This window comes from Loxodonta africana, chromosome 14, assembly GCF_030014295.1.
Source record: "Loxodonta africana isolate mLoxAfr1 chromosome 14, mLoxAfr1.hap2, whole genome shotgun sequence".
Classification (NCBI taxonomy): domain Eukaryota; kingdom Metazoa; phylum Chordata; class Mammalia; order Proboscidea; family Elephantidae; genus Loxodonta; species Loxodonta africana.
Genome location: NC_087355.1, coordinates 80,044,438 through 80,059,392, shown reverse-complemented (window position 1 = coordinate 80,059,392; position 14,955 = coordinate 80,044,438). Strand labels below are relative to the sequence as shown.

At 43.6% G+C, this 14,955-nt stretch overlaps 1 protein-coding gene across 1 annotated transcript in view; it reads left to right on the top strand.

The window, feature by feature from the left end:
• The window catches only part of ADCY8 (adenylate cyclase 8), a 223,057-nt gene that overhangs the window by 85,983 nt on the left and 122,119 nt on the right, over positions 1–14,955 (top strand). The window contains exons 4-5 of the mRNA XM_010588496.3: positions 5,590–5,701; positions 10,791–10,918. Coding sequence (XP_010586798.2) covers positions 5,590–5,701; positions 10,791–10,918 — 240 coding nt within the window. The remainder of the gene's footprint in view (positions 1–5,589; positions 5,702–10,790; positions 10,919–14,955) is intronic.

Genomic DNA, 14,955 nt, shown 5'->3' with positions numbered 1-14,955 from the left:
TTTATCAAGAATAGATTTGACACACGCATACTAAGGACCAAAGACCAGACAAGTTGTGGGATGACATCAAGGACATTGTACATGAAGAAAGAAAAGGTCATTAACAAGACAGGAAAGAAAGAAAAGACCAAAATAGATGTCAGAAGAGACTTTGAAACTTGCTCTTGAATGTTGAATACCTAAAGCAAAAGGAAGAAATTATGAAGTAAAAGAGCTAAACAGAAGATTTCAAAGGCCAGCTCGAGAAGACAAAGTAAAGTATTATAATGGCATGTCCAAAAAGCTGGAGTTAGAAAACCAAAAGGGAGGAACACAGTCAGCATTTCTCAAGCTGAAAGAACGGAAGAAAAAATCCAAACCTCAAGTTGCAATATTAAAGGATTCTATGGGCAAAATGGAAACCCTGGTGGCGTAGTGCTGTGGCTACTAACCAAAAGGTTGGCTGTTCGAATCCACCAGCTGCTCCTTAGAAACTCTATGGGGCAGTTCTACTGTGTCCTCTAGGGTCACTATGAGTCGGAATCGACTCGACGGCAGTGGGTTGGGTATGGGCAAAATATTAAATGAGGCAGGAAGCATCAAGAGAAGATGGAAGGAATACACAGAGTCACTATACCAAAAAGAATTGGTAGACATTCAACCATTTCAGGAGATAGCATATGATCAAGAACCAATAATACTGAGAAAATAATTTGCTCTGTAAACTTTCATGTAAAGCACAATAGAAAAAATAAATAAGTGAAATAAAAAAGAGCCAGTGGTACTGAAGGAAGAAGTCTAAGCTGCACTGAAGGCCTTGGTGAAAAACAAGGCTCCAGGAATTGACGGAATATCAACTGAAATGTTTCAACAAACAGACGCAGCACTGGAGATGCTTACTCATCTATGCCAAGAAATGTGGAAGACAGATACTTGGCCAACTGACCAGAAGAGATCCATATTGATGCCCATCCCAAAGAAAGGTGATCCAATGAGGAAATTATTGAACAGTGTTATTAATATCACACTTGAGTAAAATATTGCTGAAGATAATTGAAAAACTGTTGCAGCAGTACATTGACAGGGAACTGCCAGAAGTTCAAGCCTGATTCAGAAGAGGACATGGAATAAGGGATATCATTGCTGATGTCAGATGGATCTTGGCTGAAAGCAGAGAATACCAGAAAGATGTTTACCTGTGTTTTACTGATATGCAAAGGCATTCAACTGTGTGGATCATAACAAAATATCGATAATGTTGCAGAGAATATAAATTCTAGATCACTTAATTGTGCTCATGTGGAACCTGTACATGGATGAGGAGGCAATTGTACAAACAGAACAAGGAAATATGTGTGGTTTAAAATCAGGAAAGGTGTGTGTCAGGGTTAAATCCTTTCACCATACCTATTCAATCCGTATGCTGAGCAAATGATCTGAGAACCTGGACCATATGAAGAAGAATGGAGCATCAGGATGGGGGAGACTCATTAATAACCTGCATTATATAGATGACACAACCTTGCTTGCTGAATGCTAAGAGGACTTGATACACTTACTGATGATCAAAGAGTACAGCCTTCAGTATGGATTATACCTTAACATAAAGAAAACAAAAATCCTCACAACTGGACCATTAAGCAATGTTAGGATAAACAGAGAAAAGATTAAAGTTGTCAAGGATTTCATTTTGCTTGGATCCACAATCAACCTCCAGGGAAGCAGCAGTCAAGAAATCAAACAACATATTGCATTGGGCAAATTTCCTGCAAAAGACCTCTTTAAAGCATTGGAAAGCAAAGATGACACTTTGAGAACTAAGGTGTGCCTAACCCAAGCCATGGTATTTTCAATCACCACATATGCATGTGAGAGTTGGACAATGAATAATGAAGAATGAAGAAGAATTGATGTCTTCAAATTATGGTATTGGCTAAGAATTTTGAATGGACTGCCAGAACAAACAAGGAGCACTCTGACTGTACTTGGAAGAACTCCAGTCAAAGTTCTCCTTGGAAGCAAGGATGGTGAGACTTCATCTCACATACTTTGGACATGTTATCAGGAGAGACCAGACCCTGGAGAAAGGACATCATACTTGGTAAGGTAGAGGAAGACCCTCAACAGGATGGATTGACACAGTGGCTACAACAATAGGCTTAACGATTGTGAGGATGCTACAGGACTGGAAGGTGTTTCATTCTGTTGTTCACAGGGTTGCTATGAGTCGGAACTGACTCAGCGGCACCTAACAACAACAACAACTCATATTCATATGAAAGCTGGACAATGAATAAGGAAGACTGAAGAAGAATTGATGCCTTTGAATTACGGTGTTGGCGAAGTATACTGAATATACCATGGATTGCCAGAAGAAGGAATAAATCTGTCTTAGAAGAAGTACAGCCGGAATGCTCCTTAGAAGCAAGGATGAGGAGACTTCCTCTCGCTTACTTTGGACATGCTATCAGCAGGGAAGGGACCCGTCCCTCGAAAAGAACATCATGCTTGGTAAAATACAGGGTCAGCAAAAAGGACTCTAAATGAAATGGATTGATACAGTGGCTGCAACAATGGGCTCAAACATAGCAATGATGATGAGGATGGTGCAGGGCCGGGCAGCGTTTCATTCTGTTGCACATAGGGTCACTATGAGTCTGAACTAACTCGACGGCACCTGACAACAACAACAAATATATATATGAACACATACCTACATATATACACACACACACACACACACACACACACAGAGATACATATATATGGAGCCCTGGTGGTGCAACAGTTAAGTACTTGGCTGCTAACCAAACAGTTGGCGGCTGAAACCACCCAGCGGCTCTGTGGGAGTAAGACCTGGCAACTTGCTCCCATAAAGATTACAGCCAAGAAATCCCTAAGGGGGAGTTCTACTCTTTCACATGGGGTTTCTACGAGTCAAAAGTGGTCTGGAAGGCACCTAACAACAACAACATACATATGTATATACACATATATACATGTAGTCATATTATGAAAGTGCCTGTCACCGTGGAGAAAAGGAGTGGGGGTGGAGAATTAACTACCCTAAAAAAGAAAACAAAGCAAAACAAGTCTACCCACGCTCACCAAAATACTCAGAAGCCTTAAGGTCCGTAATCGCCACATTTGGCTTTCTTTCTGCTCTAATCAATTTTCAGTGCTTTCCTTAGTCCTCAACAGCCAAAGTTACTTCTCCTCTCCCTCAACCCCGTCCATTTATTTTAAATAATCGAACTGACTTCTTGCACTTGAGAGCCTTCTCCAAAAGCTCACACCACACTAAACTAAAATCTAGTTTACTGCCCTACATTTCTCATTGTCCTTGGAGATGTGAGTCATTTCTAGGGGAGAAGAACGCACGCAGAACCCCGCTGTTGCACCAGCCTCCCCCCTGGCTGTTCACAGCAGTGTCAGTGGCGAGAAGCCAACAGCTCCTGGAGGTATTGAGAAGATAAAAACAACACAGGGTGGAGGGCTCTCCTGCCCGCTGCTGGGCACTAAAATAACATCAGTACCAAAAGGCGGAAAAGGAGCATCCTTAGACCCCTTCCCGGGCCCCAAAGCAAACCCACTGTGGTGTTTTGGAGCCCGTTTGAAATTATTTCCAATCTCTTCACCTTCTTCATAGCAACCCACCTGGTTAACCCTTCTTAGCTCTGCTACTTTGGATTGTGAGTGACATGGCCCTTTCCTAAACACAGTCTCCTAAACATTTCTACGTCTTCATTATGTTTCACACAATTCATTGTCTCCTATCAGCAAAGAGGCACCACGACTGGGAGTTAGTGTGCCCAGGAGGACTGGGACCCAGCAGGGCAGGTTTTCATTCAGAACCTTCTCCAGGAACCATCCCTGTAGGACTTTGACTGAACCATTTCGTCTTTATGGGCCTTAGTTTCCCAACTCAAAAATTGAGCTCTTTGAAAAAAAAAAAATTTTTGGACTCTTGGTCAAGTTGGTCTTCCCTTTTGTTCTTCCCATTCCATCTGCCCAATTCTATCTCTATTTCCTTTTTTTTTTTTTTTTCTTTTCTCTAGCTATTTAAGACACTTTCGTATTAGGGTAATGCTGGCTGCTTTAACAAATACCCCTCCCCAATCTCAATTATTTTAACTCAATAATTTGTACCTTCCTCACTCAACTGTCCACTGCTGATACTCTTGGTCAGTGAGTGATGGATGGACAAAGGCCTCTGCATTTGATGGCTGCACCATTCCCTTGGGCCTCAAGATTCTCTGCATTCAATTGTTAAAGAAAAAGTGGAGTAGGCCTCAGTCCCTGGGGAGTGTGGTAAGGTGGCATGGAGCCTGCAGATCCATCAAGTGGGCCATCCCATGGCCCTCTACATGCTAACCATGGAACGCTAGGCAAGTCCCCTTGTCTCCCCGAGCCTCGGTTTCCCCATCTCCATAACAAAGAGGACAATGTCTGCTGTATTGCTTCACTGGAAAGAGTGATGAAATCAGTGCTCATAGTGTGCCTCGCCTTTAGAAGACTTTTAAGAACTGCCCCTTCCCTTACTTTCCCCTTCCCTTATGCCAAGCTGGACCCCTAAGTGGCACAGAGAGTTTGCACTTAACTAGTAGCCTAAAGGTTAGAGGCTCAAATCCACCTAAGCAGCTCTGTGGAAGAAAATTCTGGCAATCTGTTTCCATAAAGATTATCAGCCAAGGAACCCCTTTGGAGCGGTTCTACTTTGTAACTCATGGGGGTCACCATAAGTCGGAATCCACTCAATGGCAACAAGTTTTTATACAAAGCCGTGTGCATAGAATTAGTCCTTACCTACCTGAAATTCCTAGTAAATGTAAGAGCTTTGGGTAATTGACTATCCTGCCTGAGGTCTCCCAACTTTGCGATCGATTCTTATAATCTCTGAAAAAAAATGCCTAACTCTATTTGCCTGCCTTTGGGGGTAGAGTATACATCATTGGAGGAGCCCTGGTGGTGCAATGATTGAGGACTCTGTTGCTAGCCAGAAGGTAGGCAGTTTGAACCCACCAGCCACTCTACAGGAGAAAAGACCTGGTGATCTGCTCCTGTAATGATTACAGCCCAGCAAACCCTATTGGGCAGTTCTACTCTGTCCTATAGGGTCACTATGAGTCAGAATCGACTCAACAGCACACAACAACAACATATATCATTGGACTCAAAATAATGAGGTTTTCTTTTCTTTTTCCCCCGTGTCTATTTTGTTCTATATTTGTGGCATCTGCATTGCTGCTTATTGTGAAAATGTAGATACTTCATCACAGTTCAATTTGCTTTTCACAATAAATTGATCTGTTCATAGTGACACATTCTCTTTGGGGTTGTTGGCATGGCTCACACTCCACACCCCTGCACAGGAAGAAGGGCTTTCTTCTGTCACTTTGTCCTTCCTGAATGCCTTAGGGACTCATTCTCTGCTGAGATATTTGTTAAGTACCTAGGCATTTCTCCTGACTCCCATGGCAGGGAGAGGGAACATCTCAGAACACAGAGAGGGCTGGTTTATTTAGATGGTGTTGATGTGTCCCTGGGAGGAATTAAAATGTTAATACGCTTTCTCCCCACCCCTACCCTACCCCCTTCCCTGTTGTTTAGTATTCTTTTCGCAGATGTTAAAGGATTTACCAACCTCTCCACGACCTTGTCTGCTCAGGAGCTGGTCAGGATGCTCAACGAGCTCTTTGCCAGATTTGATCGCCTGGCCCATGTGAGTTGAATTTCATTCCCTCCTAGTCGTTGGCTGCAGTGAGGGGCTGCATGAGGAATTAGGGAGGAGAAGGACTCAACTCCATCGCCCATGTTGTTACCATTCTGCATTCCTTCTCTGGGCATGGACCCCTGACCTTCGCACACTCTGGGGACTGAAGTTAGTTATTTATAGGCCATAGGGTGGAAGGCTTCTCAGATTAATTTTCCCAGTTAAGAGACAGCTGAGAAAGCAACAATCAAACCACGGTCTTTTTTATCTGCATTTCACTCCCTGTCATTATGTCTCCTGCATGTGGCCAAGTGCCATCAAAGCCCTGGTACTCGTACATGCAGTGGTAGCTGCCTGTAGTTTCCTGACCAACCTCGGCCATTTGGAACAAATTAGCCTATTCTCCAGAACCAGTTATCTGCTGGGCCATCGTGCTGCCATTTTGTTTGACCTAACATAAAAGCTCTGTTTCTAGCCAAAAAGATCCTGCCTTCCTTTTTCAGCTGGCTTGATCAGAGCTAACCTAGAGGAGAAGTCAAAGGAGATAGACATTGGCTATCAGAACACTCACCCCGGTCTTAAAGCCCCTCAAGTCACAGGGGAATACCATTGTCACACTATATTTTAGAGTGGGCTGTCTCATAATTTTTATACCCTGGGTGGTGCAGGGATTAAGTACTTAGCTACTAACCGAAAGGTTGGCGGTTCAAACCCACCATCCACTCCACAGTAAAAAGATATGGTGGTCTGCTTCCATAAAGATTTACAGCCTTAGAAACCCTATGGGACAATTGTACTCTGTCCTATAAGGTAGCTCTGAGTTGGAATCAACTCAACAGCAATGGGTTTTATCTCCATATATGGCTTGATAAACTCGATGGATTTTTCCAAATTGTTTATAATGTGAAAGCCATCAATATGGGACGAAAAGGATTATAAGAAGGCTAACTTGATAAAATTTGTAAGATAACCCTTATCCCACCTTATTTTTCTTTTTAAATTTTTTTTTTGCAAGTAGTCTGGCTTCCTTAATATGAACTTTTCAAAGAAGTTTCTGGTAGGAAGAAGTTGCTTGGTTATCACTGCCAAGTCATCTGATAGGTCACAAGATTGGATCGGAATGATGTGTCTGCAATTGACAAAGCTTGACAGATAGGACAGAAGACAAGGCTTTATTTTATATATATATATATATATATATATATATATATATACACCATTTATTCTAAGGAGCCCTGGTAGCACAATGGTTAAGTGTTTGGGTAGTTGAACCCACCAAGAGGCTCCATGTGAGAAAGACCTGGTAATCTATAAAGATTACAGCCAAGAAAACCCTGGGGAGCAGTTCTGCTCTGTCACATGGGGTCAATCTAATCCGGAATTGACGGCACACAACAACAACCACTTATTCCAGGCTGACAGTTTTCAAGGAGCTTGCGGGCTTCTCCTTATGTCAACAAGAAAATTGTACCCTGGTTATGAACATCTTTACCACGTTGTTCAGTTTCTGCTCCAGAAACTAACAAACCTTTTTACCCGGTCTCCTTCCAAAACACTTTTTTTTCCAACAGCACTACCATCCTGGATTTTGCCATAATTCTTGCAGTTTAATAGAGAAAAGACCATGAAGCCCCAAATCAGATCAACATGGATTTGAATTCCATTTCTCCCCCTGACATGCTGTGACCTTCACTTCTTGAAGCCTGCCATTCCTCACCTGTGAAATGCACACGACTCAGAAGGTGGTCACAAAGACCAAATGAGATCAATGTCATGCATTTGACAGAGCCAGGCACTTAGTACCTACTCAGTAAAAACCGGTTCCTTTCTGCACTTACATTTTTCCAAAGTGTTTTCACGGGAAGGCCATTGTAGGGGTTGGGGAGAATCACATCTGGTACACATGTTATTTTAGCCAGCAGATCTTGGTTAGGCATGTGTACTTCCTGTGCCACAGTTTTTCATATCGATAAAACAGATGTAAATCCTACCTGCCCTGTCTGGTTCAGGCTTACTGTGAGGCTCTAAGAGAAAAGGTAAGGAGCAGCACATTGAACAATGAGATGGCTACTTCCGGATGTTCGTGTGTTTATCATTGTAAATTGATGGCCAAGTTTATTGTTACGTCTCAAAGATGATGTTGATTGTTTTAAGAATTGTCACAGTTGGGGAACTGAAACCCAGCACACTTCAGTTCAATGTCTTAAAAAGCCAAGGTCAAACAGCTGGTACATTTGACTAGAATACACCTGTCTTGATTCTTAGACCAAGGCATTTTTCTGCTACACCCTTTCCCTGTCACCAGTAGAGAAGCAGATCCTGGCATAGCATCGGTATTTGACAGCAAAGGCTACCATCAGGCTGAGTCACTGAGAGCAGGCTTTGTCCCAGAAGACCATTTGCAGATGAAATGACATGGCTGATTGACATCACCAGCCCCTGCCTGCCCACCTCACTGTTCTTATCCGCAAGATCACAACAAGGCATTCCATCAAAGGGTCCCAAATGCTTCTGCACAGAGAGCTTTTGGCAAATTTCAACTAAGTGGGTGTGAAATTTAAAAAAATTAAAAAGATCAGAACAATGTAGCGAATTTTTATAAAGGCAAATTTATACAGTGTAAATAAACTAGTTATCGTCAAGTAGATTCTGACTCATGGAGGCTTCATGTGTGTTAGAGTAGAACTGTGTTCATAGGGTTTTCAATCTCTGTAAGGCCCCCGGGTGGCACAAACAGCCACCTACCCTGAAGGTTGGTGGTTCAAACCCACCCAGCAGCACCATGGAAGCAAAGTCTGGCAACCTGCTTTTGTAAAAATTACAGCCAAGATCATTCTATTCTGTAACACATGGAATCAACTCAATGGCAATGGGTTTAGTTTGAATCTTTCAGAAGCAGATTGCCAGGCTTTTCATCCAAGGCACCTCTGTGTGGACTCGAACCTCCAACCTTTCACTTAGCAGCCCAGTGCATTAACCATTTGTTGACCATTTGCACAACCCAGGAATTCCCTAGTGTAAATAACTTTCCTTTATTCTAAAGATATGTCTTCTCCTTTTTTGATGTTAAAAATGTTCTGTCATAAAGTGATGGGGATAGTAGGTGGTAGTTGAGCTGTTACGGCGATTGTTGATAGGTTTTTTTGGTACTTCCTTGTCAAAAGACAAAAATTGTATCCTTTGATAGTCCCTCAATCTCTGATTTTTTAAAAAAACAACTTTTCCATGGGCTTCACTTGAAAAAAAAATCAGGGAGACTGAAGGATTGTCAGAGGATAAAATTTTTGTATTTGTCCAAGGAAGCACCAGAAATCCATCAACAAACACCAAAAATAACTGCGTGCCCGGACAATCTCTAAGTTCCATTCTGACCATGACATTCTAGAAGTCTTAGAAGAGGCAAACTAAGGTCTCGAGCCTCCCTTCCTGATCAGACCTCTTCTTCAGCTCTATGGCAACATTAGCTGCATTGATGCAGCCAATAGACAGAAACCAAGCTGCTAAAAATAACCCTGGGAAGACAGTGATGCCATCAGTGTTCTGAAGATTGCATCTGTGCCCACCGGGGAAGGTTGGCAGGGCCCTGGAGACATGCTGCAGGCGGGCAAGCACCAAGGCCAGCTCTGATTCTCTTTGCCTTGTCTGATATTTGTTTTTTATTGAGAGGGTGATTTCATCCATTTGTTACCCAAACATAATGGTCCAACTCCTGATACAATCATGAAAGCAGCACAGTGCTGTCCAGCTTGGCAGTGCAAGGACATTGACTGCAGTGCTGGCGTCTCAGTGGCCCCTTTCTGTCAGCAGCCACCCTCCTCTGACCCTCGAACCCTGCTCTTCAGAGAGAACCCTCCACTTAAAGAACCATATACTCCTAGGGCATCAAATCTAGAAGGCACCTCAGAGGTCATTCCTTCCAGCTCATCCATCCAAGGCAACCAAGAGCCTGTCCTTGACCCCAGATAGAGATGTGAAGGGGCAAGGACAGAGTCCCAGTCATCAAGAGGCAGCCCTGACTTAGCACCCCATCTGCCAGACCCTGCACCAAGCCTTCAAGTGCATCACATCATTTAATCCTCACAACCACACAATGCAGCCGACTCTATTATCCCCATTTTACAGATGTGGCAACCGAGGCTCAGAGGTTGAGCGAATTACCCAAAGATGTGTAGCAAAGATGTGAGGGGCCAGGGATTTAATCCTGTGCAGTGTGACTCCTCAGCCATGCTCTTAACCCCTGTGCTACGCTGCCTCAAGTTTTCCTTCCTCCGAAACCTGCAACATGTAGCCACTTCCAGTCCAATAAAAAAGTATGCACCTTTTCCTTTGTGCTTGCAGCTCTGTAAGAATTTGCAAGAACTGTGTCCTGAAGATTACGACTCCACCAAAATAACTACCGCGTCCTACTTACCACCTGTGGAATGAGGATAATAAACCCTCCTGGGGTTGTAGTGAAGATTAAGTATTCCGTGTATGATGCAGGTGCCTAGTGGTGGTGGTTATTAATCAGCTTTATGTCCCCAACACCCCGGGACAATGTCTAGCTTCTCACAGATGGACGATTGACTTTTTTTTTCAATGAATAAGTATACGACTTAGTAAATGAATAAAAGGATTAAGATATAGTCAGACCCTCTTCTTAAAATGCCAATTCCCTAGTTGAGAAGGAACTTAAAATAGAGTTGAAATAATAGGGATCTCTAAGTGATCTTAAGTGCTTATTGTTAACACATTCTGGGAAGGAAGACGTCTCTGGAGGCTAGCAGGGGACAATTTGAGCATGCATATTGAATGCCCGCTTTTCACCCATCCAGGTGATGGATGTATAGGCCATAGAGCTAGAACATGGCAGAGCCAAGATAGGGAGGGCCCTGTACATGTCAAGCACAAGGTCCACTGCTTTTCCATGACTCCCTTGCCCCTTCAAATCCCCACTAGAGCATGCCCCAGACTTCCAAGGATGACAGCAGAGGAACTGAGTTTCAAGCATAGTCTCTCCTGTTCCCAAAGTGCAGCCACCTGACCCCACTCCCCTCTTTCCCAAGACTTCCTGAAGCACTGGCCCATCTGCTGACACCAGCCACTCTCTTCTTTCCAGGAGCATCACTGTCTTCGCATTAAAATCCTGGGAGACTGCTACTATTGCGTTTCCGGACTTCCTGAACCCCGCCAGGACCACGCCCACTGCTGTGTTGAAATGGGCCTCAGCATGATTAAAACCATCAGGTAATTTGTTCCTGGCACCCATGGGTGACTGCACTAATGGGTGACGGCTTCCACAGTACCTGGGCCTTCAGTTTGCACAACAGGAAAGACAAGCCTATCTCCCCATGGTCCTAAATCATGTGAAAGGGGAGCCCTTTGACTCCTTTCACAAAAATTACATTTCCATTCATTCTTCCATAAGAACCAATGCGTCTGCTAACTTAGTTATTTTCTAATTATAACCTCACTTACAAAATTATGCAAGAAACCTGTGTTGCAAATTTCCTGGTAAGGATAGAGCAAGGAATAAGACAAGCTTAGTCCTTATCTTTGGGGAGGTTACGGAGCAGGAAAGATGAACATGTAGACAGTTTCAATATGGCACAGTCAGCTTTGTGATGAAACAAATCCAGGCTGCAAGGGCAGAATAGATGAGGAACAGCTAACTCCATCCAAGGTGGTGGAGGAGGATTTCCAGAGGTGGATGTCTACACTGTTTCCTGGAGGTGAGCAGAAGCTTTCCAGGTCCTGGGAGTGCAATGGAGAGCTTCAGAGGGAGGCTGGGCCCGTGGAGAAACCACACTGTGCTGCGATGGCAGCTGATGAGGGTTGGGGTAGAAAAGGCAGCAAGGAGGAGACTGCAGAGTGGGGAGCAAGCAGGGCCTACCTGACCTTTGAAGCCACATTAAAGGTTTGCACATTATCCAATGGGAAACCATTGAAGGGTTGCTCGTGGCTGTGTGACAAGCCTGTTGGCTTTGGTCAGCATGTCTGACAAATTGAGGCTTATCGAGAGAGGTAGGATTGAGGTTAGAGAATCTGTAACTAGACTGTTCATGGCAGTGGACCAGAGGCTCAGGGTCATTGGAACTCCCCTCAGGTCTCCAGAATGGATGCAGAGCTTCCAAGCATCAATCCTCACACGACTGCAGCAAAGGCAACAAAAGAGGAGATATGGCAGACAGAGATCTTTCCTTGGTTTATGCCTTCATCTTATGAGGGAAAAAGAGTCTTGCCAAAACCAGACCAGACAACTCTCCCTTGGGTGCGTCAGGCTGGATTACAGGTGCAAAGTCAGCAAAAGCAGCAGCCCCTATACCACGACTCACCCCCTGCCACACATGCACACACACGCACACACACACGCACATATACCCCTACTGTAGGCTTGACTCTCCTGCTGCTTTCCAGCCTGGAATGGGCAGGAGGAATGTAAGCAACCGGAACCCCCCATTCTAGAGGTTGGCAGTGCCTGGGTTGTGTCTGACCCCTTCTACTTGCTAACAGATCCCTGATTTCATTCAGGTTTCAGAGAGATCTGTTGACATCGGGAAAGGTGGTTTAGCCCCCAGTTAAGAAAAGGGCGGTGAGTCCCAGCGTGGCTCTAATTAATTAAGCAGTTGGCTGCTAACCAAATGTTGGCATTCAAGTCCACCCAGAGGCTCCTTGGAAGAAAGGCCTGGCGATCTGCTTCCAAAAGATCCAAACTAAACCCACTGTGATTGACTTGATACCAATAGGCTTCTACAAGATCCCAGCTACTGAAAACCTTATGGAGCATAGTTCTACTCTGACACACATGGGGTCACTGTAAGTTGGCATCAACTTGACAGCAACTGATTTGTTATTTGTTTTTGTTGTTGTTTTTTAAGAAGGGGGCACATAAGTTCTTCTCCAAAAATGATCCTGTTTTTTCTGCCCCATTGACGTAGCACTGGTAATTGCTCCGTTGATATGACAATGGAAACTTCAATAGTTGGTCTGAAACTACCCCTCTGGTGAACAGATATGAGGACTGGACCTTATTATCATACCTTCTGTCAAGTTTTTGTAATATGCAAAAGACTTTACAACAGTTATTTTATTTTACTCACACCTACTCTACGAAGGAGTCACAAGAATCCCCCTTTACAGTGGAGAAACTGAGGCTCAAAGAGGTTAAGGAACTCATCAGAATCACGCAGATAATAAATCTTGCTCCAAAGATTCAGAGATCTGATTCCAAATTTGTAGAGTCCATCTCTGTTTTGTCATCTACTAGCTTTGGTGACATTGGTCAACTGCTCCGAATCTCAAATGACTGCCATTTTATGGTGGTTTTAATTCATGTTCTACATTTCCTTTTCTTTCTTTCACTGTGGACACCTAACCACAGTGAGGCATGAAGACGCATCTTAGAGACTCAGGTATTTCAAGGTGATTCCATAGTTTCCTGATTGAATAGCTTCTGGAGAACACGTTCACTATCAAGTTCAAGTTCTAAAATGTCTGCAGCCTATCCTGAGAAACCAAAAGAGTGCTCTTTTTAAGAATACCATTTGCAGATAATAAGAGTATCCCCTCTCCTCTCCTCTCTTTCTCATCCTTTTCTTCCTATTATCTTTCCTTCCGTCTCCTCCTCCCTGGCTCCTGCTCTTGCTTTGTTTACTTTCTAGACATGTCTACATTCACAGCCTTTCTTCTGTCTTGCTAACCTGACAGAGCCCGTGTTTTCCACCTCAATCTTGGGGGCATTGTGGTAGAGAAGTGAGCACAGGCTTTGGGGTCACACAGACCTGGGGTTCAGTTCCAGTTCCACCATTACTGGATGTGTGACCTTGGCAAGTGACTGAACCTCTGTGACTCAGTTTCCCCATTCAGACTTGAGCATAAGTAGCGTTATCTCCTGAATGGTGATGGTGAGGCTAAAAGGAAATGGTTTTCGCATTGGGCTGCCCAGAGTAAGCTTCATTCAGGAGCCAGCTATTATTCCTGTCGTTATTATGTATGTATCCAAGTCTTGACTGTACTGCCCTCTACTGGTGACACCTCGGACTTAGCAAGTTGAAAGCTGAATTTACAAGTGCTTGAAAGCACCACAAACATTTTTTTTCTTTGCCATTTGAACTCTAGTTTGTTAGGGGAGGTAGGTCCCCATTCTGTGTTGGTGATTCTGCCTTCTTGGCAGAGAAAAAGAAAAGCAATTAAAATGCAGAAGAAATGCCCTCCCTCAGCACCACCACCACGACCAAACCCCACACAGCAGGTTGTAATTTGTTCCAAAGCTAAATAAAGGGTATTTTCATGCCTTGGAGATGCCCTGGTACAACAGAGTAAGGATGAGCCCATGAAAGCTGTGCTCCTGCTCAGAGCTGCATAAGCCCACATCCCTGACTCACGCTCAGGGCAGCATATTTAGAAAGGAAACATACCCAAATCTACTACACACGTATGATATGTCAGGCATTTTAAGTTCATTATTTCACTGAATTCTCATAGCCATCTATCCAAGTGGGTATTTTTGTTTTCACTTCTTTTACTGACATGGAAGTTGAAGTTCAGAGAAGTCAAGTGACTTACCCAGGATTCACATCCAGGTTTATTTTACTTTCAAAATCCATTTTCTTGAAATACACTATGTTGGGTCCCTTAAAAAATGCAAGTAACAAGCAAAAATTAAAAAAAAAAAAAATTGGGTTCATGTCTCTTAAACTAATCCTGTCTCTTTGTGTAACCCGTGGTAAATAATTTGTCATGCGGTATGCTAGACGGGAAAGACCTAGGATGGCTGTACATTCTTACACAAGTTTAACTTCACCAACTGTCTGTTGTTGTTAGTCGCCATTAAATTGGCTCCAACGCATGAAGACCTTACATACAAGAGAACGAAATGCTGCCCTGTCCTGCGCCATCTTCACGGTCACTGGTATGTTTGAGTCCATTGTTGCGGCTATTGTGTTAATCCATCTCACTGAGGGTTTCATCATTTTTGCTGACCCTTTACTTTACCAAACATGATATCCCTTTCTAGAAATCGGCCTTTCCTGATGACGTGTCCAAAGTGAGCCAAAGTCTCACCATCCTCACTTCTAAGGAGCATGCTAAGGAGGAGAATGTTGTTAGTTTCCATCAAGTTTATTTTGACTCATGAAGACCCCATCGTGTTCTAAATCCTTTTAGTACCTTTCCATCAGCAGAACTCATGAGCCCATAGTAACAGGAATCTGACTTTGGAGAGAGGCACTTAGACCTCTATCATATCTTAGAAAAATATACAATTGTCACAGTCTGATAGTTCC